The sequence below is a fragment of the Fringilla coelebs genome (assembly GCF_963513975.1).
Source record: "Fringilla coelebs genome assembly, chromosome: 3".
Classification (NCBI taxonomy): Eukaryota; Metazoa; Chordata; class Aves; order Passeriformes; family Fringillidae; genus Fringilla; species Fringilla coelebs.
In genome coordinates this window covers 112155351-112180235 of record NC_140030.1, presented here as the reverse complement: position 1 = coordinate 112180235, position 24885 = coordinate 112155351, and the positions used below count along the sequence as shown (strand labels likewise).

Sequence of the window (24885 nt, the reverse complement as noted above, 5' to 3'; positions counted from 1 at the left end):
ACTCAGTTCAGGTTTTCTAGGAAAAACCTAAGAAATCCAGAAGCTTTTCTTCCAGCCAGTGATCTTTTGGGGTTGGTCTTCCACTTCTCTTGTGCCTGTGATGTAAAACAAACGAGCATCCCAGATTTTCTCTAGAGGCCAACAAAAATCCCAGTTACTCTAAACGTGGTGCAGTGAAGTCTCAGCTGAGTACTTGCTTTGTTCTAAGCTTTTCCTCTTACCTCTGTGTGCTGGATTGCAGGTCTGCCCAGCATGTCTCCCCTGGCAGAGAAGGACAGAGCAGTGGTGCAGCTCTTGCTCGACGCCGGCACGTGCCCACGATGTGTTCTCAGGTTCTGCTCTGTGGGCTCACAGCTGCTCTACAGACACCCACTCCAGGTTTGTGCTTTGGCCTGAAAGGAAAAGGAGTTATGTCAAACTCTGCTCCTTCCTTCCTGGGAAGGAAATTTAGGTGAAATTGCAGATTTGGTAGGGGGATGCAACTGGAGAATTGCAGGGCGAAGGTTGAGGATAAATCAGAGAAATCCTTCTTAGCTTGCTCTAACCTCCTGTCTCTATGCTTTGTGTCTGCTGGTGTCTGTCTTGATTGTTTTACCTTTGCTCAAGTTTACACTCTCCACAATACATTTTTAACATCTTTCTTCCCCGCCTTTTTTCCATTTTTTAACAATTGAGGAGTGGTCATTCATTGTGCTGGTTTTTTATCCTCTTGCATCTCTACCTTTTCTACCCCATCTCTGCTTTTCCTCTGAGTTGCAACAACGCAGTAACTGCTGTCTTCCTTACTGAAAACCTTTAATGAATCCTTTTCCTGAACTGTGTCTTGTCTCTCATCCTTCCAGGAACCAGAGATGTGCAGGTAACTGTACATTTTTGAAGGCTTCTCTCCTGATACAAAGCAATTTCACCCCCACCTGTGTCTGCCCTCTTTTCTTTTTATTATAATGGCCATCTCTCTTCCTGTTGAGTTGAAGGAATTAAATTCTAACATAATCTAAATGACAAGAAAGTACTAAATGTCTCTTTTTATAGAATAGTGGGGCAAAAATAAAAATGCTTCTGCAAGCCAGGTCTGGAAAACATTTTCATTCTTGGATGAAAAACAAGTCTATTCAGCAATATTTTCTCTGGAAATTTTTTTTCTAAGAGAAATGCAGCTTGGAGCTGTTGAACTGTGTCTTAAAGATGTCTTTGGGCATAAATTCATATTTTTGTTAATGACATCCACTGAGCCTCAAGTGGAACAGTACTGCCCTGTGGAATGGTGTTTGTTAAAGAGGAGCAAACAACCAGGCTGTGTTTCTTCTGTTTGTGTCAGGATCTGCTGAAGGATCTGCAGGAATTTCTGAAGAACAGCCAGGAGAAGGTGGACACAGTGTGTTTGGATGTGGCTGACCCACCTTGTAAGAGGCTCAGGCTGGAGCACGAGGAGGAAGGTGCCAATGAGCTGAACCACAACGGGGCCATCCCACAGCTTCCCTCAGCTGCCAGTGGCAGCACTGCCCTGCAGAGCTCTGCTGGCAGGGTTTGCAATGTGTGTTTGGGAATTCTCCAGGAGTTCTGCGAGGCTGACTTTGTTAAAAAGGTACATTCTTCACCTTTTGGTTTTGCTTCTGTGGTGGCACCAAATTTTGCCCAGGCTTTGTCCCAGTGGCCCTTTTTTAAAAATAGCAGTGCAGGTGCAATGGAATGACTGCAGGGAGCACACTTTCCTAAGAAAAGGACTAACAGCTATGTGGTTACATGGATTTAGGAGATGGCCTGAGGGTCAGCTGCTTTCAGGGAAAACCTCAGTGGAGTGCTGAGGAACTCTTCACTTTTTATGTGACAGAAAAATGGGGAGTCATCAAGTGCTGCTCTCTGAACCACGTTTCTAATAACAGCATGAACCTGTCTTTATGAAGTACCACAGGGCAAGAAAATGTTTTGGTGATGCTGCAGATTGTGGATAACAGAGAAAATGTGAGTTAGGAGAGAATGTGGGCACAGAGCCTTGCAAATGCCATCTCTGAGCAATTGTGCTGCTCATGTGAGCAATATCAGCTAGATATTTCTAGCTGAAATATCATCTAGAAAACTCACACTGGCATCTGAGATATTTAACAGAGTTTTGATAGAAAAGGATTTGATTTAATAGCGGGAATGTAAAAAAAATGGGACTAGACAGAAAGCATAATACATAGTTTCTGTTGCTGCAGAACATAATTGTTTCTTTTTTGTTTCCATGGGCAGAATATGTATCTTTTTACAGAATCCACTGCTGAGATTTGTTTCAGAGCTACTCTCTTCAGTAGCAGTAGAAAATCTGACAGCACAGGCCAAAGCACCACAAAACCTACTTATTTGATACAGGAATTTCCTTCTCCGAGATGCTGATTTCACCTAAAATTTCAATATACAATTGGTCCTGGCCTTGAAAGAGTGACTTGGGTTGTTCCATAGCACCAAGGATACTGGTGATTAGTAACTTTTTTTAACAGGACAGAAAAGCTCGTGTTTCAATAAAGTTGTTAGTGATTACTCTGGTTTGTATGTTGGGCATTTCTCTGAGTGTGTGATAACATGAATTCACTGTGATTATTCTAGAACAAAAATTATCAGCTCAGTCCCATTGCTGTGGTTTCATATTAAGCTCCTTCTCTTACAGGTGTGCCAAAAAGTTCATTCTGCTGACTACCAGTTCACCAGTTTTGTATTTTCTGTGTCACTACCCCCACAGCTGTCTGTCAGGGAGGTAAGTAATTTAAATAATAACTTAAATCGTTAAGTACATATGTGGAATGTATGAGCTGGAGGTGGTTTGATTTTTAATTGTTATTGTTTTAAAAAAACCCAAAAGCCCATGCTGGAAATGAAGTCTGCTCTCCCCTTCCTTCTGGGTGAGCATTATTGTATTTAACAAAGGGTCTGAGTCGCTTCAGTTTTCAGTTAGCCCAGGAGTTACCTTCCATCTGCAGACCTAAAGGAGTTTGTGAAACCTTCAGTGAATTGTTCCCTTTGGTGCAGATCCAGCCCTGCTTTGTGGATCTTCTCAGAGCCACCCATCTGGTTCCTTTTCTGGGATAAAGGATAACTGGTAGTTCAAAATGCAAATGAGGCAATTTGAGGATGAACTCTTGAAGTGTTCAGCATTTTAAATGATGGGAAAATACACTTGGTTGTGAGGTATTTTGAATCTTCCTCTGCTTTCTGATATGTACTGTTCTAAAAGTGATGCAAAAATGGTGTTTTAGAAGGCAGCACGTAAATCTGTGCAGGAGATGCCTGCAGTGGCTGAGATGTGGTGGCAGATGCAGTGAACAAGGCAGAAAGAAGAGCAGATTCCAAGGTGTTGGATTTCTGTGTAGAGCTGTGGTGAGGTCTCTTCTGCCCCCACAGAGTTTGGTAAATAATCTGCTGCACGTGTGGTGCTGATTTGTGCTGTTAGCTGTGGCATCTTGGGCAAGTGCCACTGTCACAGCCAACAAATATTCCACTCCTAAATCCTCTGCAACATGAGATTCTCTACTTCCCATCCTAAATTTGGCATAGTTGGTGTGCTTGCTTTGTCCTTTCTGGCTGGCTGAACCACCCTGATTCCCACTTTGGGTTTTGATGCCTCCAAGAGATGAGGTCTGTCAAAAGCCCTTTCAGACTAGGTGAGTATTGGGATAGTTGTGATGCTCTGGCAAACCCCAAACATAGGTCAGACTTTAGTGAGTTTTAGTCCAGCTTTAAGCCCGGTGTGAGCTGAGGTGATGCAGCACCTGATGTTTGCAGGAGGCCTCGGTAGAGGGTGGTGTTGCATTGCAGTTCAGCTCAGGGATGTCCTCGCTGCCTGGGCTCCTGCTCCAGCAAAGCAGCAGTGCTGGGGACAGCCAGGGGAGTCAGAGCTGTTCCGTGGGCCCACAAATGAATAGATGGAGTGAAAGGAGTGAGTAGGAAGCTCCAGAACTGGGTCTGTTCCCTTTGGAGGCACTTTGGGTTTGGCTAAGGATTAAGAAGTTCTTGCTGTCCCTTCTACTCCATCCCTCCAGTCTGGTCAAATGCTAAAGCAGCTGCTTGCTCCAGCTGCAGGGGTGAAAAGGGGTGATGGTGGAGGAAGAACTTTAAAAATCATGGAGCTTTTTTTACCTCCTTTTTAAGTTTATCACTTAAAAAAAAAATAGGTGAGAACCTGTTTTACAGCCACAGAAAAGCAGCAACACAGAATGTAAAAATGTCTGAAAATACCAAAATCAGATATCAGAATATCTTGACATGCTTTGTGCTGAAAAGAGGCAATTTGTTAAAAAATTCTGCTTTTAATTCTTTGACCTGCTGCATACAAGAACGTGTGGAATCCTGTCATCAAAGAACACCCAAAGGCAGCCTCTCTCCCACTGCCCTCTGGTGTGACACAGAGATTTTCTCCATCATCTTTTTAACAAAAAAAAAATAAAATCATCAGAAACTGCCTCTCAGTGTTACCTTCATCCCATTTAATGATGACACTTGTCATCCTGCCAAGTCTAAAATGTACGAGGGGAGCTGGAGAAGAGCAGGACATAAAATCTGCATTTGCATAGTATTTGTATCTGTGATGCAAGGAAGCAATTGCCTCCTTCCACAAGCAGGAGATTTGATTGAAATAAATCATAAATGCAGGAGTCCCAGGTTTCTGTCAGACAGCTCTATTAGGATGTGAGGTGAGTGGTGCCCTTCAGAAGGGTGGCTGCTGGCTCTGCCTGTGCTCTCAGTCCTGATCCATCATCCTGGTGCTTGCTGCAAGGACATTGATGCAAATAACATCTGTACTCATTGCTCCCTGCAGGGCTGCCTGTGCCTCATCCTGGAATTCCCCATCTCCAAGCTCTTTGCTAATGCACTGAAGCAATGCTGGGGCTGGGATTGCACCTGGTATTTCAGCTGTTGCCACTGTGCTCCCTCAGATAGCACCAGGATCATATCCTGCAGCTCCTAATCCATACAGTGCCTGGGCTGCTGTGGGCCAGAGATGTGTTTGCTGCTGAGCATTGCCCTGCAGGCTCCAACTCTGTAATGAGCATTTTTCATTTTCAAACCACTTCACAAACATGAAGTAATTAGGGAGTAGAGGGATCTGATCCCCTGCTCCATGTTCAGCTGGGAGGGAGTGCAGGGCTTTGGCTGGCTTGGTGGTTGGATGTGATTTGGAATTTGGGATCTTTTGGCTTCTGTTCTTGCTTGTACCCTCATCTATTGTTTCTCCTTAATTGAAGGGGAAAAGTAATTTCTTTAATTCTCTTTCAACTTGGAAGTCAAGAGAGAGAGGAGATGAAATTTGACCTGTGCTCTCATTTTAGCACAGCTACTCCCATGCAGAAGTTTTGTCTATTTTGTAGTTTTATCCCAAGAAAACAGGGAAGAGGAGTGTGATGAGCCTCTCCCTGAGTCCCAAATACCCCAAACCTGCAAGTGCTCTAAATCAAGGCACGAGAGAGGTTTCTTTGTAAATTGGCATTTGTCAAATGCAGCTTCCTAGGCCCAGTTGTGTGGTTGTCACATCCTGTAGTTCAGAGCTACGTTCAAGGAATTTCAATTGAAGCTATTTTTATTTATGATTTTATCTGGGTTATTATGCAAACAGGATTACAGTATGCTTCAAGTGAAGCAGCCTTACTCACACTGTCTTCAAATGCAGGATAATGAATCACAGTGGATTTGAGCAAACGGCATTTCATCACTACAACTGCATTTGTTTTGTTCAGCAGTGTGGGGGTTTGTGTAACATGGATCTAGCAAAGTTTGTGTCCTCTCTCCACCATCCCTCTTCCCTCTTAAATTCCAGCACTGTTTTTAGGGTTCCCTCATTCTTTTAGGTGTACCAAATGAGGGATAATAGATTTATTTTGTTGATTGGGTTCCTTATCAGCATGGAAAAGGCATCTGTGCTGTGGTTCCTTCTGATATCCATGTGATCCTGAAGTTGGAGAGCTGTTTTCAAATCTCTTCCTCACAATTATTTCCTTGACAATGCGCAGTGATTCTTTCAGCAGAGTTTGGGGGGGTTATTCTTTAAGTACATGAAAAGTAAAAGGTGGGGAAGGGGTTTAAAAGCCTGCAGCCTACAGACTGAAAACTCTTTCATTGCGGTGGATTCAAATCAACTTGATTTTTGGAGTTTGTCTTCAGTGAGGAGGGTGACACAGGCTGAATTAGTTAAGCACTTTCCTGCCAGTCCTGGTGTATTTTTTGAGCAGAGGAGAACTGAAACTGTTCTTGTTCTGCATTGTAGGAAGTTCTGAGGGGAGTTTCTCTCTTTTTACTAATTGTTAGTGAAATCAAGCATTTGTACTAAAAGTTCCCTCTGATTTCTAGAATTATTCCTTCTGTTCCTCCCCTTTTCCATATTTAGCCTATTTACCTAAACTGTGTTGGGTGCAATTCTGTGATTACCAAGTAAGACCAAATATATTTTTAATTCCCTTTTTTTATAATGGATGATAGCTGAATTTGGAGTTTTATTCATTTATGTCAATCAGCTTTCATATCCCATTCATTTAGACACTTTTTTTTTATTTCTGCATGGAAGATAACTGATGACTTAGAGTCTTTTTGTAGTTACAATATTAATAGCAAGTTTCAAAGTGTTCAATGATGCCTCTTTTTTTTTTTAACCCAGATAGGATTTGATGTGAAGAACAAAGTGATGTCTTAGAAATAGGATTTGATGTGAAGAGCAAAGTGATGTCTTAGAAATAAAAACTCACAGCAATTCCATCTTTCCACTTCTGAAGCAAAAGCTAAATTCCTGATACATTTTTTTGTCGGGAATTTTAAAAACACTTCTCCCTTTGCAAAGGGTCTCTCAGATTGTTGGGAGTTCTGAGCCTTAATTTCACTTGCTTTTGTTTTTTCCTCTCTTTTCCCTGGGCATGGCTGGGACCTGCAGCGTGCTGCTTGGCTGGGGGTGAAGCAGCAGATGAGGTGAGCCATTGCTTTTGCTGTCTGTCTGTCTGACAAGAGCTCTTCATACAGACACCATTTCTCTACATTAATGTTGATTTATAGTCCCATTTATCTGATGCTTACAAAGAATAAGGTGGCAATTGGGGTTTGTGTGTTTTGTTTTTTCTTTTTTACCTGGTATGACCTCACTTGGGGTTTCTTCTCTCTTTTGCTCTCTAAGTTCCCAAGCAAGTGGTTTGAAATGCATCTCTCCCTTCCTCAGCTTTCCTCTGGGCAGCCTCTGGAAAGACTCTCACAACTTCTGATCTCCCAGCAAGTTCTGGCATCAGTTTCCTCAGTGCACAGAAAAAAAATCCATTTTACTTGGCAGTAGCTGCTAAAGTTCCTCTTGAAATATTGTATGTCGTGTATCTATTTTTGACAGACCCCTGTGCAAGTTATTCTTTCTTTGTGATTCAGAAATCTGGGCCTTCCCTTGGCAAAGGATGACATTGTTCAGCTGAAGGAAGCTTACAAGTGGATTATTCATCCCCAGCTGTCAGAAGAGTTGGGTGTTCCTGCTGATGGAAAGGTCTTGTATAAATAACAGAACACTTTTGTCTCTGTTTCTTCACTCTTTTTTCATATGGGTTTGTATGTGTATATTTATACACTTATGCACGTGGTGGGGAAATAGAAATGTATCCTTTTTACCTTATGAAGAGAGAAACAAGATGAGAGTCTCCTAAATTCACTGTAGGGAAGAGCAAAGACTGGTCCTTGTTCACTCCAATGAGCACTAGAAATGGGCTTGTTGGGACCTGCAATATCCAAAATAGGCAGTAGAAACAGGGTTTTTTTCAAACTGTTTTCAACTTGCAGGTTCTGATTAATATCCTTTAAATCTTTCTGAAGGGCATTGGTTGAACATGGCAATCAGGTGTTGCCAAATCCAGCAGCACCTTGAATTGTCCTGAATGTAAATTTTCTGCAGCTGTAGGCTTTACTTGTCACCAGCCATAGCACTGACCCCAGGACTAGATTCACTTAGTCTTCATGTTGATTTGTCAGCTTCCACAATAATTACAGGCTGTGTTTTCCCAGGAGTGCTAATTGAAAGCATCCCTTTTGTCTTAGTGAGGAAAAAACCCACTCAGTTACTCTGAAGGTGATCCAGGAAGAAGCAAACTTCCTACACACCAAGGGAGCAAAAGCTCCTCACCACTTAGGCAGGAGCCACTCCAGCCATCCCTGTAGCACAAAAGTTGTGTTTTTAGTGCCCTTTATCTACAAGGCCCTTGAATATTAGCCAACCTTTTCAATAGCCCTCCTGAGGTGTTCTGCTATCTGAGTACCAGAAGTAATGAGTGTTGTTTGCCCAAGGCCAGAGAGGGAATTGGGGGAAGAATTGAGATTGCACTGGAGTTCCTGGGCTAGCTGTCAATCCACCAGGACTTTTGCCTTTCTGTGCCCCAAGGCCATGCAGGCACTGCAAAGGAACCCCTGACAAAATCTTCCAGGGGTGACTACTGCAGGGTTTTTATCTTTATTGCCCTCCTGGGAGGGCTCTGGGGTTTGTAATAGGCTTTGAGCCTTGGCTGCCCCTGCTCAGCCCTGTGCAGGGTGCCACCAGGGCAGGTCACTCGTGGCTCTGAAGTGCTCTCACGTCATCCTTGGTGACTTCAGAAAGGCAAATGCTGCTCTGGCACACCTTGTAATGTCTTTAAACATAAATGAATGGGTTATGCTCTCTTTTGTCTCTGCTGTTTCCTACAACTGCAGTATGGGTGCTTGAGAATATCCTCCCTGGTTGTTTAAAAAGCTCTTACCTCCTCTTTGTTCTTTTTTCTTTTTTTTTTTTTTAAATCAGAGTTTGTTTGAAGTTAGCGTGGTCTTTGCTCACCCAGAAACAGACGAGGAGTGCCATTTCCTGTAAGTTTTTCTACATGTAGCAAAAGATCTTTATCTAAATGTTGTGCAACATTGTTGGTTTGGATTTGTTACAGAGGACAATATGCAGTGTTTATAAACTAGAATGTGGCCTGCATCTAGATTTCCTCATATCCATGTGAAGAGCTTGAAGTTAAACCATCTCTGGTTAATTCTGCTAATAAAAAAAATCATCTGGAATTCTGATTTGAACTGGAAGGAGAGCATTCAGATAAGTTCTTCGATTTCAGCCCTCCCCAAAGTCATTCCCTGTATTCCCTTTTAAAATTTGAAAATGTAATTGCAGGCGGGGAAATCTTTTGAGGTCATGCCTAAGTTTTCCTGCTCCTGTAGGATACATGGACAGGAGGAAAGGCTTTGAAGTGAATTAATCCAGTGTAGCTGGTTGATGAAAACACAGAAATTCCCTGGCCACTGCACACAGCCCCTGGCCCGGCCCAGTAGGGCACCTGCTGTACACAAAGAAGCAAAACATTTCTGTGAATTTAGCTGCCATTTAATCTGATTTCTCAAAATCTAGCTGTAGTATATTCTGGAAAATTGGGGTCACTCTTCCTGTTTGTTGATGCTTCCTGGAAAACCTAAAGTTTCACTCAGTTAATTTGCACCTATTGCAAGTGAAATCTTAGCATGGAAGGAGGCTCAGCAGGGACGTCTCTGTTGAAGTGGGAATTCATTTCTTGAGACTGCAGATCTCTCTTGCAGCCTCCATTTATTTCCTGGTTTCTCTTCTGGCACTTTGTGATCTTTGAGTGCTCAATCCACCACCTTCTTGGTTTTCCACAGCTGCATCTTTTGCTTGTCTTGAGGCGGGGGATGAGGGAATGGAAGTTTGGGAAGGAACCAGTATTAGGAACAACTATTACCAGTGTTTGCTGAACAACTTTCCTTTCCAGCTTCTTCAAGACTGGGCAAAAGAGAGAGAGAAAATTGTAGGGCCAAACCACTGTTCTAAATAATGGTTGCTGCAATTCTGTAAAGAACTGAAGTGTTTCTGCATCCTGCACTCTTTTGTTTTAATTTATTTATTTTTGCTTCCCTCCTCTGAAACCTCTTCACTGGTATTTTCTGCTCATCCTTCCATCCTTTCTTCCTGGCATTTCAGGAATTTTGCTGTTGAACATGTTATGGTGCCAGTGTTAGTGCTCCAAGCAGAGCAGCTGTAGAGGTGAAAGCTGTAATGAAGTTCCATTCCACTTTCCAATTACTCAGGTTTATTCCATGTGACCTGACAATATCCCTTTATTTGCCTCCTCTTTGTAGCACACTTAAACAGCAATTAAGGCTTGAGACACTTTCTGAAGTAGCAGCACATCACCTAATTTAATTACACAGTAGTTCCTGAGGTGCCAAGGCATTCTGCCTGTGTGAGTGGCTGGCTCTGGGCACATTCTGAGGCAGGGCTTTGGTTTTCATGTAAATCTGGTGAATCTGGGAACTATCACAGTAGTAGTGACAGTCATGGTTTCTGTGGAAGGACTTTGTCTCGACCTGGAGAACTCCAGGTGTGCTTCTGGACTGGATTTCCAAGCATGGCACCTGCAGTTTCTCACCTGTTCTTCCACAGTTGTGTGGAGGTGGGTGTGCTAAAGGACCCATGGTGTGACGTGGAAGATGGAATTGGCACTTGTCAGTTCATAGCTGAGGGTGAGGTGGTACTGAAATTTTGGCAGAGGGAGTTTGCATTGCTTTGGGTCACAGACTGGCCAGTTGTTTGTATAGAAACAGCAAAACCTGAGGGAGTTACAGAGGTGTTGAAAAGCACCAGCAAGGCATGATACCTTGGGTTGGAGGCCAGAAATATCTCTGCCTGCATACACAGAAATCCAGAAATCATCTCTGCCTGCATACACAGAAATGCACTAATAGGAACAGCAGCTTCCTCTACACTGCTCAGAAAAAGTGTTTGTTTCACTGACTGGGCTTTCACTTTCGTGAAACAGCCAATAGTTTCCTTTCAAACAGGCAAAGCACAGCTCGTGGTGAGCACCTGGGGTTACTTTTTCAGTGGGAAATTGAATTTTCCTCTCCAGAAGGGACAGTTTGAATCTCAGGTTTCTGGTGAGCGTTGTCTAAGAGCGGCGAGTACAGATTCCAGGGTGCCAGTGGATCTTGCCTAGAACTTAAAGTGCTAATCATGACCTTTACTGAGAAGGATTGGAAAGGACTGAAAGCTACACTTGTGTGCTTTTCCATCCCATCTCAAATCTGAGACACAGTGTTGGTCAGAGCAGAAGAGCAGAGCTTTGTCCATGATTTCCCTGGATCAAGCAATGCACATCCTGCACCATTCATGGTTTAGGATAAAAGGAGTTTGAAAATCTGCTCTGAGCTAAGCTGTGGAAGTGAGACACTGGATGCATGTGTACAAAAACCATTTACATGCTGTGCTTGTGAGTCTATTTCTTTCTCTGTAAGAGGAGCAGCTAATTCTCATTTCTGTGTTTAGAGCCACAGCCTGCCCAGACTGTTTCAAACCAGCGAAGAACAAACAGGTAAGATCTCATCATTGTATTTCTGCTCTGGCATTCAGAATCTCACAGCAGTAGCCTACAACTTACCTGGGTATTCAGTCAGTGCTCAGTGTCTGCTTTTCCTTCATCAAAAAGCTCTCTGGTTTTCAATTGTGTGAAATAAAGTTGTCTCCTTTATTCACAATTCTCAGCTTAGGAAAACCAAGAGCTCGGTGCTTTTGTTTAGGTCGTTCTCTTTCCAGGCTGTCCAAAGGCCATCATTTTAGGAAGGTTCTCTGTAAATACCTCCCTTAAGATCTAGGAATTTGATTGTCATGCATTAAAAGTGGCATAAAAGATGATCCTCAAGCTCTCTGTGGGTGAAGCAGTTCAGATAAGTCACGTTGTGAAGATGAGACTCGGCAGCCAAAAGGGAGATGATCACACTGCAGTTTTCATGTGCTCTGATCTCAGTGAAAGCCAGGATACATGCAGGATGGTTTTATCCTGCCTGCCTCTGGAGGAGGGGGGAAAGAAAAGGGACCTTGCCACTTGCTGCAGACCCTGAGCATGCTCACAGCCACTGATGGAAAAGGGGACACACAAGGATAAAAAGCCAGTCAGAGGGAAGCTGATACAAGTGGGGCAGTTGGTGTGATCAGAGGGAGAAAAGTAACTCCTGTCAGAGGCCATTGCAAGGCCTTTGATTCTTTCTGGTGAAGAGTCTGCCAACGTTTGGCAGAGGCAGAGCCTGGCCCAGGAATTCTGCTGACTCTACTCCACCTGACCAATAAGCACCACTCTTTTTTAGAGAGTTGTATTGTTATAACTCACTGCTTGCTGCATTGCTGTCCTTTAAAAGGGGGGAAATCCCACATAAGGAGCTAAAGCAGCAGGGCCTGGCTGTTAAATCCACACAGGCAACAAAATGTAGGGGAATCTAAAGAAAAATACCAGCTCTGAAGAGCTGTCAGAGGTTTGTCCTCACAAAGAAGCTGGGCTTCAAGGGCTGTGTTAATCAGAGAAGTGGTGTAAAAACTGGCTTCTGAGGGAAAATGTCTGTGCTGTCTGTGTAGATAGTTATTTAAACCTGCTGCTGCTTTCAGGGCTTTCCTGCTCATCTGTTCTAGGAGGAAGGGAAGTGCTATTTTCTCTGATTTATGCTTAGAAGGAGAAAGAGCAGCTTTCCTGGAGACACCCAGGAACTCTCCAGAGCTGAGACTTGAATTGTCCTAAACAGTCAACCAGGGTTTTTTTGTTTGTTTGTTTGTTTGTTTTCCTAAATCCCCAGTTTGCAAAAGGACACCATTAACCTGGAAGTCCAGCAGAGAGCCCTCAGGGCAGTCCCAGGGCTGGAGCACATGCCTGGCAGGGGAGGCTGAGGAATCTGGGCTTCTTCCAGGTTGTTGGAGAAGGCTTTGGGGAGGATCCATTGAATCTCCTCCTGGTGCCAAAAGAGATTGCTGAGAGCAGGGAGCCAGCTGGTCTGCACAGAGCGTGGTGGAGGGTGGAGGCACAGCAGGAATGGGTTGAAATGAGAAGTTCAGAGGAAGCACAAGAAAAAACATTTCACCTGAGGAGCCTCAGAGTGGAGCAGGCTCCATCCCAGGTGGATTACAAGACCTGACCATGCTTGGTTAGAAGGTTCATTTAGCGACCTTCTGCTGTGCTCAGCCTTCCTGAGCAGGATTGCACCTCAGCTGTTTCAACACTTGTTCTCCTGTCCCAGCAATGTGAATTCCCACTGCAGTTACCCCAGAGCTTGGCAGTCTGCTCCTGCTGCACTGCTTTGCTCCTGCATTGCTGCTTTGCTGCAGCTTGGGAGTGGGGAGCTGCAGGAGCACTGCCCAGCCCCACTGCTCAGAGCCCTCAGTTCTGAAAATCAATCCATTTTTGAACTTCAGACACAGATTCCTACTCAACAGGCTTATCTTCAGCAGAGCTACCTGCCTGCTCTCACTGACATCAAAGCTGGGCTTGGGTATATTTAACTCCTGAAAAAGAAGCAGGTTTAGGTTTCTGTTCATGGATTTAGGATTCTGCTTTTAAACTGTTTTGGCAATTTGGACCTGGGCTCCCAAGTGAGCAGTGACAGAGCTGCACAGTGTAAGTTTTTAAGTTTCAGTGCTTTTTTTCTTCCTGGGGCATATCCTTTCCTTGCTTTTCTTAGTTCTTGACTCATTTTTTTATTTCACTGTGCAGTCTGTTTTCACCAGAATGGCAGTTATAAAAGCCCTGGAGAGGATAAAAGAAGAGGATTTTCTCAAGTAAGTAAATACTGAAACTATTTCTTAGTACTGTGCTTTTATATAGAATTAGGGAGGGGAGGAAAATATCCAGTGGGTATGTAGTGGCAGGGTGGCTTTAAAAGAACTTTTGATTGTTTCAATTCTGTTGGTTTACTGCTTAAAACATGTTTTCTTTCTGGCAATAGAAGATCACTCCTGATCTTTTAATTAAAAGGATGATTTTGAATTTTAGAGTTTGTAAGGTTAGCTTCCCTTTACAAGAAATATTCCCATATTTCCAAAATGTTAGGAGTTGAGTTTTAAGAAAACACCAAGTGCTGTTAATATGGTAAAAAATCACACGCAGTGGGAAGCCAAAAATAGGCACTTTTTACTGCTCTGGTGATGCTCCATCATGTTCTGGCAGTGATAATGCTTTACTCTGCTTTCCTTCTTAACACAGGCATTTTCCATGTCCCCCAAGTTCACCAAAGAACCTCTGTGATGCTCTGGAAATTCAGTGCAATAATGGTGCAGTTTTTGTGGCTGGTAAAGTGATCCATTTCTTTGCTGCTGTGTTGTCTTGAAGAGAACTTTGTAACACTGCCCTGAGACCCAGAGGATTCTTGCTGTTTGTTCATTCCTGTAATGAAGTGTAAGGAGCAAAAAAACAAACCCAGCTCTGTCCAAGAGTGCTTTGAAAGGGGAAGAAATTTTATTTGACCTCTGCTGAAGATATTATTTTGTCAAAAGTTAGAAATTACAGATCCCCTCAGAATAAGAGTTTGAGAAAGGCACCTCCACACCAGCAGGCTCCCAGCAGTGCTGTTCACTCCCTTGGGTTTTGATTTGGATTCAGAGGTTTTCACCATCTGGATTTCTCTGCTTATTATCCCATCCAAAACTGCAAATCTTAATGGGATTTATAAAGGTTTGGGTGAGACAGGTAGTGCAGCAGCAACTCAGGTAGTGCAGCATCCCTGAGTTGAGATGATTGAACTTTTTTATCCTCTGCCTGCCAGAGTATCTGCCATTCTCCTTGTCCTTTGTATGAACAACTTATTTAAATACATGCAAACTGATTTTTGCTAAAAAGAACCCAACCTTTAATTTAAATTCAACGTACTGTGATGATAAAAATCCTGAATATAAAGAATGGAAAATTAAAAAGTGTGAAAGGGAATGGCAAGGTAGGTGATGTTCTACAGGTGACCATTCCTTATTTTTGATTTCTGATTAGACAGTTAGATGTACAACACTTTTGTGAATCCAAGATACCCAGTTCCTTTTAGGCTTTTCCAAACACACTGCTTTATTTTAAGTTGCTTTATTGGCTAGGTTTTTTTTAGAATTCAACAGTATGAAGAACAAAACAGAGGGTTTGCTTTCTGCCTGTCATTTAATACTGGGCTTGTCATTTGTAGTTTATATTTTGCTCCAACAAAAAAACCACAATCCGGGCAGGCGTTTAATTTTTGAAGAACTAAATCCAGAATAGAATTTATTGAGTACAGTGCAGATATTTTGCTTTTAATAAATGAGATGGGATCTTAATTTGTAAGCACAACATTGTCCTCTTGACCTTACCTTTAGTGTTTACACCTCAACCTTCTCTAAGGATTATGGGGTTGTCAAACCAAGAAACACCTTCTGTTTTTTTAAACCTACTCTTGTTCAGATCAAAAGTTAAAATTATTAGAATGGGGAGCTGAGAGAAAAGAAAAAAAAAGCAAACCTAATTCTGGCCTAATTTTCCTTTTTCTGCTTTATGGAAAGAGAATTTAGCAGTGTGAGGCTGCCGTATCTGAATGATGAGTCATCCTACTTTCATTATTTGCCCCTGTGAAGCTGTTACTCAGTTTCCCCATTTGTTTGTGTGGCTTTTTCTGCTGCTCGAACTGCTAAAAGGAAACATTGTTTGAGATAGGAAAATATGATAGGAAACCCCAAACCCCTGCGATGTCAGAGGCCCTGGGCAATGCAAGAGCTACTCTGAGTTCCTTTGCTTTTCTCTTTGCAAGGTTTCAGGTTGAAAGCAGTTTAAGCAGGGGGTTGTTCCTTGGCCTTTATGAATTATTTCCTTGCTTTGGGAATATTTTCAGTTCTTATCAAACCTGTCCATAAAAAAGCTCATATTGGTCATCCATGTTAGGCTTGTTCTTTTGTTATGGCCTGCCCTGGAGGTGCCACCCAGACATCGCTGGGACCATCCAAAGATGCCAGTCTCTTTACATGGCACCTTCTCAAGACTCCTGCTGTTCCTCCTCCTTTATTATGGGGACTTTTCACTCCTTGCAGTGAGCCAAAGCATTTTAGTTTGCCTTTCTTTTCTGAAGCCTTCAGGCACTGGTGGAACTTGCTTGGAGCCTGGGTTATTTCACACAGGAGGGTGGTAGCTGGAGGCAGGACTGCAGCCAGGGGCTCTGCAAGTCCACCCTAGGTGTCCATCCTGGCTACTGCCCCTTCCCTGGACACAGCCACGTGTCACCCACGGGGCTGGTGTCATGCTCCTGCCATAAAACAATCTGGAGCTGTCAGTTTATTTGCACAAAGCTCCCATGGAAGTGAAATGTGCTGGGCAAGAGTGCAGCTTTCACTCATGGCTGTGGAATGGTTAGAAGTACCACGGTTGTCTTTTACAGGAAGATACAACAAATATTCCAGGAATTTACCTCAGACTCCCTGGATTATTGATGGGGAGAGGAAGCTGGAATCTTCAGTGGAAGAATTAATTTCAGAGCATCTGATGGCAGAATTCAAGGCAGACAGTAAGTCTTCAGGAGATCCCCTGCCATACATATTTTTCATCACTGCTAGAAGATTTTTTTACTTGGTAGCTATCCACTTAATATGGGAGTATAATGGAAAAAAAAAAGATGTTTCTTTATCCCTCTTGTTTCCTTCCAAGTTACAGCTTGTAAACTTTATTTAGCTGTGATCTGGGAGTAATTAGCTCCTTTTATCCTGCTAAAGCAGCTCCTCAGTGGATCTGATGATGCAGATATGATGGTTTCATGTGGTAGTGTTTTTGCTTAACCAAACTTCTTAACAGTTAGTAATTCATGGAATGACTTGTACCAAGAAGGTTTTTGCCACAGGCATTTCATGGGCTCTGCCTGGCTTTTGTGCCCCTCATGTTTCTGACCTCAATTAATTTATTTTCCTCAGTGCTTAAAGTTCCACAAGCTAAATGCTCATCCAGGGATTGTCCAGATGAAATAATCACTGCCCATCATTTGTCATCTAACAGATGTGGAATTAGAGACACAGAAGGTCCAAGGAAAACCTGCATTAAATAGTAGTTTGGAAAAACCCCTGCTACTTCCTCCTCTTCTCCTCCCAGTGGATAAATTAGTCTGGCTGTAGCAGTCTCATCTGGGACAAGGAATTGGGAGAACTCTTCAGGAAACTTGGGAATAAATAGGAATTCCTACAGTTTGTGAAGTGCAGGCTCCAGTTTATAAAGTAGATTTTGCAAACAAGTTTAGAAAGGAAATATTTCACGTTTTAAAAGCTGTAGAGAGAATTACAAATGTAAAATAAAAGCTCACCTGCCCTGTTCAAATCTGTTACAGGCTTTAATTTTAGTTCCTCTGGAAGAGAAGATGTGGATGTAAGGACACTAGGCAATGGTAAGGCTTGGGAAACCCCTTGTGAAACACTGAGATGAAATGGGTGTGTGGAGCTCCTCTGACAGATCCTGCTGAATGCCAAGTGTGTGACCAGGCATGCTTTGGAATTTTATCTCAGAAGCATTTTAGTGAAATTTAGATTTTTATTCCCAGGGTCCAACAGCTTCATAAAACCAGCTGGAAACAGGAGCCCTTTTGCAGTGGCCTTGGCTGCAGGGGAAGGCATAGTTAGTTAAAAGTATTTTATTTTATTCACTCCCTGCTTTTAAGCCATTTATGTCAAACTGATTCCTCTCTTGTTTTCTGCTGGATCCTTCTAATTCCCTCACTGTGACTGCATGAGGGAATTGTTTTCGTTTTGAACTTGAGTCCTTTCTAAAGGTCAGCTGCTTTCCAACACACTGGAGCTGCTGTAGCCAAGGGAGGAGGGAAAGAAAACGTAAAATGAACAAATCTGTGTTTCAGTAGCTGTCTGATCTGTAGTGTGATTCTTGGCATGGCTTGTGCTGGGGATTGTCCTGGCCCCGAGCACAGAGTTACAACTCTGGCAACAGATGTTGAGCTGAGGGAGTGGGATTTAACATTGCCGTGCACCTGGGCATTGCTGTAGGTGACAGAAAATAAGCTAATTAGCTTTTTTTCTTATTTTATTTTTTAATTAGCACAGACTTGTACAAGATGTCTTCTGGGAAGTCATAATTTGCACTTATTGCTGATACTGGGGTTTAGTAGCCAAAAAAAGTCCCTCGTTTCTTCCCTTGCATCTGATGCTCCGTCCCTCCGCCTGCCGGTCCTCTCCCTGTTTGTGCAGCAGCAGACAGTCTTCACACCTTGCAGCCTTGCTGTGTGAGTGCAGCATTCATTTAGAACAAGATGTTCCTGTGTTTTCTTTCTGTGCCCCTTGCCAGGAAGGCCCTTTGCGATGGAGCTGGTGAATCCCCGCAGGATCCATTTCACCACCGAGGACATGAAGAGGCTGCAGCAGGTAAATCACGTGTGGAGCACGTGCTGCCTCTCCAGCCCAGCAGCTCTGCTAACTGATTGCTTTCTTTAAACATCACAGGCAATTAATGACTCTTCAGACAAAATACAGGTTCGGGACTTGCAGCTTGTCACCAGGTCAGTGCTTATCGTCGCCGGCGAGGGATTTCAAAGCGGCACTCGGGGAGCTGGGAAGGGTTCTTGCTCTCACAGCCTTGTATAATTATGCTTCTGTTAAGTGAGTAATTAATTTCTTTTGTTTAGAGAGGCAATTGGTCGTATGAAGGAAGGTGAGGAGGAGAAGACCAAGACCTACAGTGCCTTGATATGGACAGACAAAGCAATACAGAGAGAGGACATCGCGTTTCTAGATGATATCAAGGTAGCAGGAGCTCTTGTTGCTCATTTTAATAGTACCTGTCCTGGTGCCCTAGGGAAGGGTTAAATATGGGCCATCCATGGGCCTGTCTCTTGCTCTCTGCTTGGTTTTTGTTCTGTTCTTGTTTTTTATAATCAGGGTTTCTCTTGCTATAGGGACTTGCATACCCCCCTTCCTTCCTTCACCAGTCACCCCAGCAGGACATGGGGGTTGGCTGTCAGCAGAGATCACAAATCCTTGTGCAATGTTCACCTTCCAGGTGACCAAATCCTGGGAGAGGAGAACATCTCCACCCCTTTGTTATCTTAATTATGTCCTGTGTAAGTGAAAGGAGCAGAAAAGCTCTTTTGTTCTGCTCTAACGCCATTCTCCCACAGCTGCAGCACTTTGGAGGTGGAAATGTCTATGTCAGAGTGCAAAGAGGCCTCAGGAAAGCTCAGCATGTGCAGAATGAGAACTTTCTCCAGATGTTGGCCTGATGGAGAAGTGGGTTCAGTTTTTGGTGTGTTGCACCATTTCCTATAGGACTTGCCCATGAGCTCATTCTCAAAGCCATTACAGCTCAGGCTGTGCAGCTATTGGGAAGTTCTTCCTTTAGCTTCCCTTGCTCCTGAGAAGTTGCCTTTCAAACTGCTCCCTCTCCTTGGGGAAAGGGAGTTGGGAATGAACTTTTGAAAAGACTGTTCTGAGATCTAATCTCATTTTCCCCCCTCACTTTTATTTCTAGGGGGTTGGCTGTAGTATAGACAAAGCATTTTGTGGGTGGGATTTATTTTTTTTTTTCTGATTGCCCTGAGGCTCTGAGCGAGCTGCTAAATCCTGGAGTCATTCCAGCAAAGGGCTATGGAGATTTCAAGGTTATTCCTCTGTATTTGTGATTCCATTAGTTTGTGTTCATGTGAGGCCTCCTCTGGCCTCTGAGAGGGCTGTCCTTTTTCCTTTGATAAACTTGGATAAAACCGATCTTGCCTTGAGATTACCCAAGTGCCAGAGCACAAGATAAAAGAGATGGCACAGGTTAACACCGCACACACTTCCTACAATCCAGGCAGCCTTTGCACATTTCCTTCCTCACGTTTTTGGTCCCTCCTGGCACCAGGAGCTGAGGCTGGAGCAGAAGACGCCCCTGCGGGTGCTGCACCGGCGGCCACTGGCCGTGCGCTGCCGGCTCATCCACAGCATGAGGTGCGAGTACATCGACCAGCACCACTTCCGCCTGCGCCTGCGCAGCCAGGCGGGCACGTATCCTGGGCACTGACGGGATAAGGGGCTGGGAGTGATGGGGGGGCTGACTGGGATAAGGGGGTGGGAGTGATGTGGGGACTGACTGGGATAAGGGGGTGGGAGTGATGGGGGGACTGACTGGGATAAGGGGCTGGGAGTGACGGAGGCAGGACCGTCAGGACGAACGGAGAGCAGAGATCTCTGAAGCCAGGTCCTGGAACTTGAGGTTTATTGCAAAGGGCCTGGGTGCAGGGAGCTGCTGGGAGCTGCCAGCTCAGAGCAGGCCCAAGAGGAGTAGAGAGAGTGGTAAAGAGAGAGAAGGCAAGAGTGTGGTAAAGAGGATGAGAGAGTAAAAGAGAGGATATGAGAGTGAGGTTCCTGTAACAATACCATAAATCTGTGTTGAATATTCCAATTCTCACCAACCAGTCTAGTCCAAGATACAAATCCTACAGCATTTACATACAGCCTATAAGAATCATTACATTACCACACTGTGTTCTATTTTAAACCCTAAAAACTCCTCTTTGGGCCCCTTCTGCCAAGCTAGTAGGGTCTGCTCTGACCCTTGGACTGTCTGCATGCAGAGGGTGTTGTTCCATCAAAGGAGGATTACCTTCAGCCAGCCACACCATTGTTTCCCAGTTGTTCAGTAACTGAGGCATCTCAAAGCTTGCTTTCATTTCAATCTCGCTTATAGTTCCATATTCTCAAAATCTTTTGCCAGCCAATCAAGTTTATAAGGCTTTCCTGGTTGATCTTCCTCAACATAAGGGGAAGTTCCCTGATTGGGTGGCTGTGGTGTTTTGAAACCCCTGCTCTCCTGCAGTTGTGTTTCTGCACAATATTTTCTTTTAGGTCACAATTGTGCATTATTAAGTTTTCATTAAGTATGTGACAGATATAAAATTGTGCTGGTTAAAAAACACTTCAGCTTTTTCTAATTTAACTGAAAACTTTTTGCCTCCAAAAATTACCTTTTCCACAATATTTCATGCACTTCAGTGCAGACTGGAGATCACAGCTACTTACAAGTTACAGTCTTGTCCCAAAGTCACTACTCAGTTTGCAATGAAACAAAATAAAGGTCTCACTCTGGATTGGCACCAGAGTCAGAAGCCAGGAATTAGGTGCTCTCCTAAAGAAAGGTATGGGCTCAACAGGATATTAACTAAGAAGTTACTTAGGAGTAGGAAAAGCACTTTTTCCCCCCCTTTTGATTTCTTTGGTGTGGAATCCACCTCTCCTTAGCCAGTGTTTTCCAGCTACATTAAAGAGTTTGTGCACGGAGACTTCGGGAGAACGAAGCCCAACATTGGGTCCCTCCTGAACAGAACTGCTGACATCCTGGAGCTGGATGTAGAAGTAAGTTGGTTGCTGTTTGTCTTTCCTGGAAATTACTAAGGGACTTGCCCTGGTGAGATGCTTTCCATGGAATTGCTCTAAGTGGATCAACATTCCTTATCACAGGATGCATTCCTACTGCTACTCCCCTTTGTAAATGCAGCCCAACAGAGAGTGATGCTGCCAGGTAGTAGCAAAAGGAGTTGTGATTCTCTTGGTATCTGTAAAACACCAACTCTGCTGCCTTTTTTTCCCCCTCTGCTTTTCTAGTCTGTTGATGTTGACTGGCCTCCAACCCTGGCTGATTAACTTCTGGAGCTGGGATGAGGAAGCAGCAGCTCCCTGGCAGCAGCTGGTGACCAGACACTGTGCAGGATCTGTTCCAGCCTGGGTGCCAAGGGTGTCCCTGGAACACTGGGATCATGTTGATCTGCCAAAGGATACCCTTGGGCACCACTTTACACACTCAGGACCAGGTGGTGTTGCTTCAATCTCTAGCCTTACTTTTATTTCTTCTGTACATAAAAGGATTTCGGGGAGCCAGTGTCTCTAACCCTCCACCAAGCCAGGTTTTATTTTAAACTCTTTTTCTGTTGGATACTGCAGCTTTCCTTGTGTGGATGCAGGTAACACTGAGTTACCTGAAACCCACTCCTAACTTTTTCTGAGCAGTTCATGCAGGAAATCCAAGAGCCAGGGAGACTGCAGCCAGCAGGACAGTGCCTGCAGCCAGTTTCCCTGAGACACTGCTTTTTTTTTGGTCAGTGGCAGTAGGGATAAGCAGATTTGTCTCTCAGAGTGCTTTTCAAAGGGAAAAAAAATTCAGAGGAAAACTTTGCACTTTAAACCAAGTTTTTCTCATTTAAAAACATTGGGGATGCTTCCTAGAAACAAGAGGTGAGGCCTCCTCAGACCTTTTGAGGAGTAGGAATTCCCCAGTGAGTCACAATATACAAAAAGACTGGGAACTCCTGGCAATGGTGGCTGATGGGAATCTGAAGAAAAACAGGAATACCAAGAATGTCAACATGCAGGCAGAAACAGGAGGTACCACAGGGTGCTGGTATCAAGAGAGAGATAAAAAGCTGGGATTTAGCAGCATAATACATTTTTTCTTGTACCTCACCTTGGATGGATGCCTGGAAGAGTTGAACACAGCCTAGGCACTGGAATAGGGAAGCTCTGAGGTTTCCTTTGGTTATTTTAAATGTTTCCTACTAAGCACCACCAATGTCTTTAGGAAGTCATTTTTTATACCAGTATCATGTTAATCCATTAGGGAGGTGCTTCCCAGAAGAGAGTTAAACTATCAACAAGAAATTAAGGTTTGGAATTTCAGAGCTCTTTAATATTTTGGGTAACATTTGCCAAGACAAGCCACTGTCTGGGGACAGGGAGGATGACTGGGATGTCTTCCCTTGAATTCAGTGATCCTAGAGCAGCTCCATGAGAGCTTGAGCTGGAGGCTCTAAAAGCGTTAATAAATACATTTTTAAGGAGCTCCTTTAAGGCTCTGCCTGTGCTGGGCTGTCACAACTTGTGTCTGTAACATAAGTAATTCAGAAAAACTCCTGGTTTTCTAACACAAACATTTGATTCAGACAGAAATACTATTTTTGGTTTTAATATTAAAGCTCTTATGAGCAACACATTCCATGAGTAGTTCTCAGATAATAATCTGCAGCCAGGAAGGAAATGTCATTAATGATGGAAAACTAAAGAAACTGAATTCAGAAAACAAAAGGGAATTCCCTATCTGTGTGATTTCTTAAAACTCACAGTGAGACGAAATACGATTTATAAATTCCATCATCTACAAGGGAAAGAAACAAATGTAAACAAGACTGTGCTGTCTGGACACAACAGGCATGGGAAGAGCTGCTCCAAGGGGAAATGGAGCCAGAAGGGGGAGGGAGAAAGGGCTGCTGCAGTAGTGCCAAGGACGCACAAGGCTCTTCCCTGTGCAGCTCCTGCTGCACGTGGGGATCCCAGGCAGAATCCAGGATTAACAAGGATGCATGACCCTCAGACCCTGAGCTCTTCTCTGGGCAAGGCAGAGAGCTCTTCCCAAAACTCCCAGGCTGTTTATTTTTATGGTAAATCTGAAGTATCCAAACGGGGAAAGTGGAAGTTGATATGCAAATACCCCTGAGCTCTTGAGGCAGCTCCTGGGCACCAATCAGGGGCAAAAATGAAACTGAGAAATGTAATAATGTAATCTGGGGGTCTGAACTTTGTTTCCAGTCCAGTTTTGCAACCATCCCATACTGAATATTGCAGCAATAATATTCACGTTGTACTTGGGCCTTCAGCTGATTTTTAAGAGTATTTCTGTGAGTGCTCAAACTGGGTGTTTGGTGAGAGCCAGATTTTATCTTGTATTTTCCCAGCTGGACACCTCTAATGCCTCCCCCCTGCATTTTGGTTTTGAATCAGCTCAGCTGGGCCTGGAGAGAGCTGAACTGGCAGCACAGCTCAGCCAAAAGCATCTGTGCCCTTGTCCCCTCTGCCTAAAAACCCAACAGCTCTGCCACAAAACCTGCTCAGGCAGATCAGCCCTCACATGCCTGAGGTTTTATAGTGGCCACCAGCAACAGGGAGCAGAAAATACCCCAAAAAACCCCAGGATAAGCAACCAAGAACCTACCTTGTCCCTTTTCCCTGCCTTCCCGTGGTGAGGGACGTCACGGAGCCGAGGAGGCTGCAGAAGCTGAGCACTTGGTATAACCAGTTTTTTTTAATTACCAAACCAACTCGTTTACAAAGGAAAACAGAACTTTGAAAATATTTAATTATACAGTAAAAACAAATTGTACTACAAAGAGCTTTCTATGAAGTGAGCAAAATGTTTACATTTAATATACTTAAAACTGAGAACTTCAAAAAAAATAGAACTGAATAAACAACACAATTCAAACTTTCTGTGTATTTCTTTGGTCTTTCTATTGCTTAGAAGTGTGGAGGAGAGGTGCAAAAGTGAGGGAAAACTGCTTTAAACAGTTTTCAGTTTGTTGTGCACCTGGAGTCAGGGGAAGCAGTTTCCAAAGTTCACCTGACTGATGGAATTCCAGCAGCAGCACCGGGGTGCTCCCAATGCAATGGGTTCCTGCAGGGAAGGCATCCCTGCTTTCCTGAAAGCCACAGAGGCGTTCTGGAGCACCTTTCCTTGTGCACAACTCTGCATCTCAAATGGCTTGTTTGATTTGGGGGGCGGGTTGAGGACGTGTTGTTGCTTTCTTTTTGTTGTTGTGCTCATAGTGCAATTTTACATCACCAAAAGGTGACAACGGGGACCTGGCCTGCCCTAAAGAGCAGCCGTGTCCCTTAAGAAATACTCAGACATTTCTCTGTGTTGCTTCTTAAAAAAATAACAGTATAATAAAGTTGCCAAGGCCAGAGTGTCTTACCCAGCCAGGTACCTCCAGCTGGAGGTGTCAGGAACAGCTCCTGCTCAGGCTAAGAGCGAAGACTGGGAATCAAGTGGGTGGGAAGAAGTTCTGGTTCCTGATACAGAGGACAGAGGAGTGGTTTTAATTAGTACAGACTGAAATGGCTTTAAAAGTTGTTAATAGAGGTGAGGCTGCACCGAGGCAGCCTCTGGCTTTGCCCTCCTGGGAGGGGTTGGTGCTGGGGAGGCAGGATCTGAGCCTTCTTTGAAGCAGTCACTTGCATAGCAGGAAACTGCCAGGATACCTGAGGAAAAGAGTAAGTAGATACTTTGGCTCCAGAGATCCCTGCCTTTCCAAGTCTCACTCACATGGTAGCTACACACACACACACACAGGCAAGCTGCAGAGCGATATCAA

The 24885-nt window shown here is 43.9% G+C and overlaps 1 protein-coding gene across 1 annotated transcript; it reads left to right on the top strand.

Annotated features, from left to right (window-relative positions):
* The first annotated feature begins 247 nt into the window (after positions 1–247).
* PUS10 (pseudouridine synthase 10) lies at positions 248–24843 on the top strand. Its single transcript, XM_084203200.1, has 17 exons — positions 248–378; positions 1319–1585; positions 2648–2734; positions 6893–6927; positions 7369–7480; positions 8759–8820; positions 11288–11333; positions 13494–13558; positions 13983–14068; positions 16162–16287; positions 17095–17151; positions 18060–18136; positions 18215–18270; positions 18397–18514; positions 19611–19753; positions 21001–21100; positions 21350–24843. Exons 1-17 carry the CDS (start codon positions 253–255, stop codon positions 21386–21388), a joined length of 1602 nt encoding a protein of 533 aa, XP_084059326.1. The 5' UTR covers positions 248–252; the 3' UTR covers positions 21389–24843.
* The last annotated feature ends 42 nt before the right edge of the window (positions 24844–24885 follow it).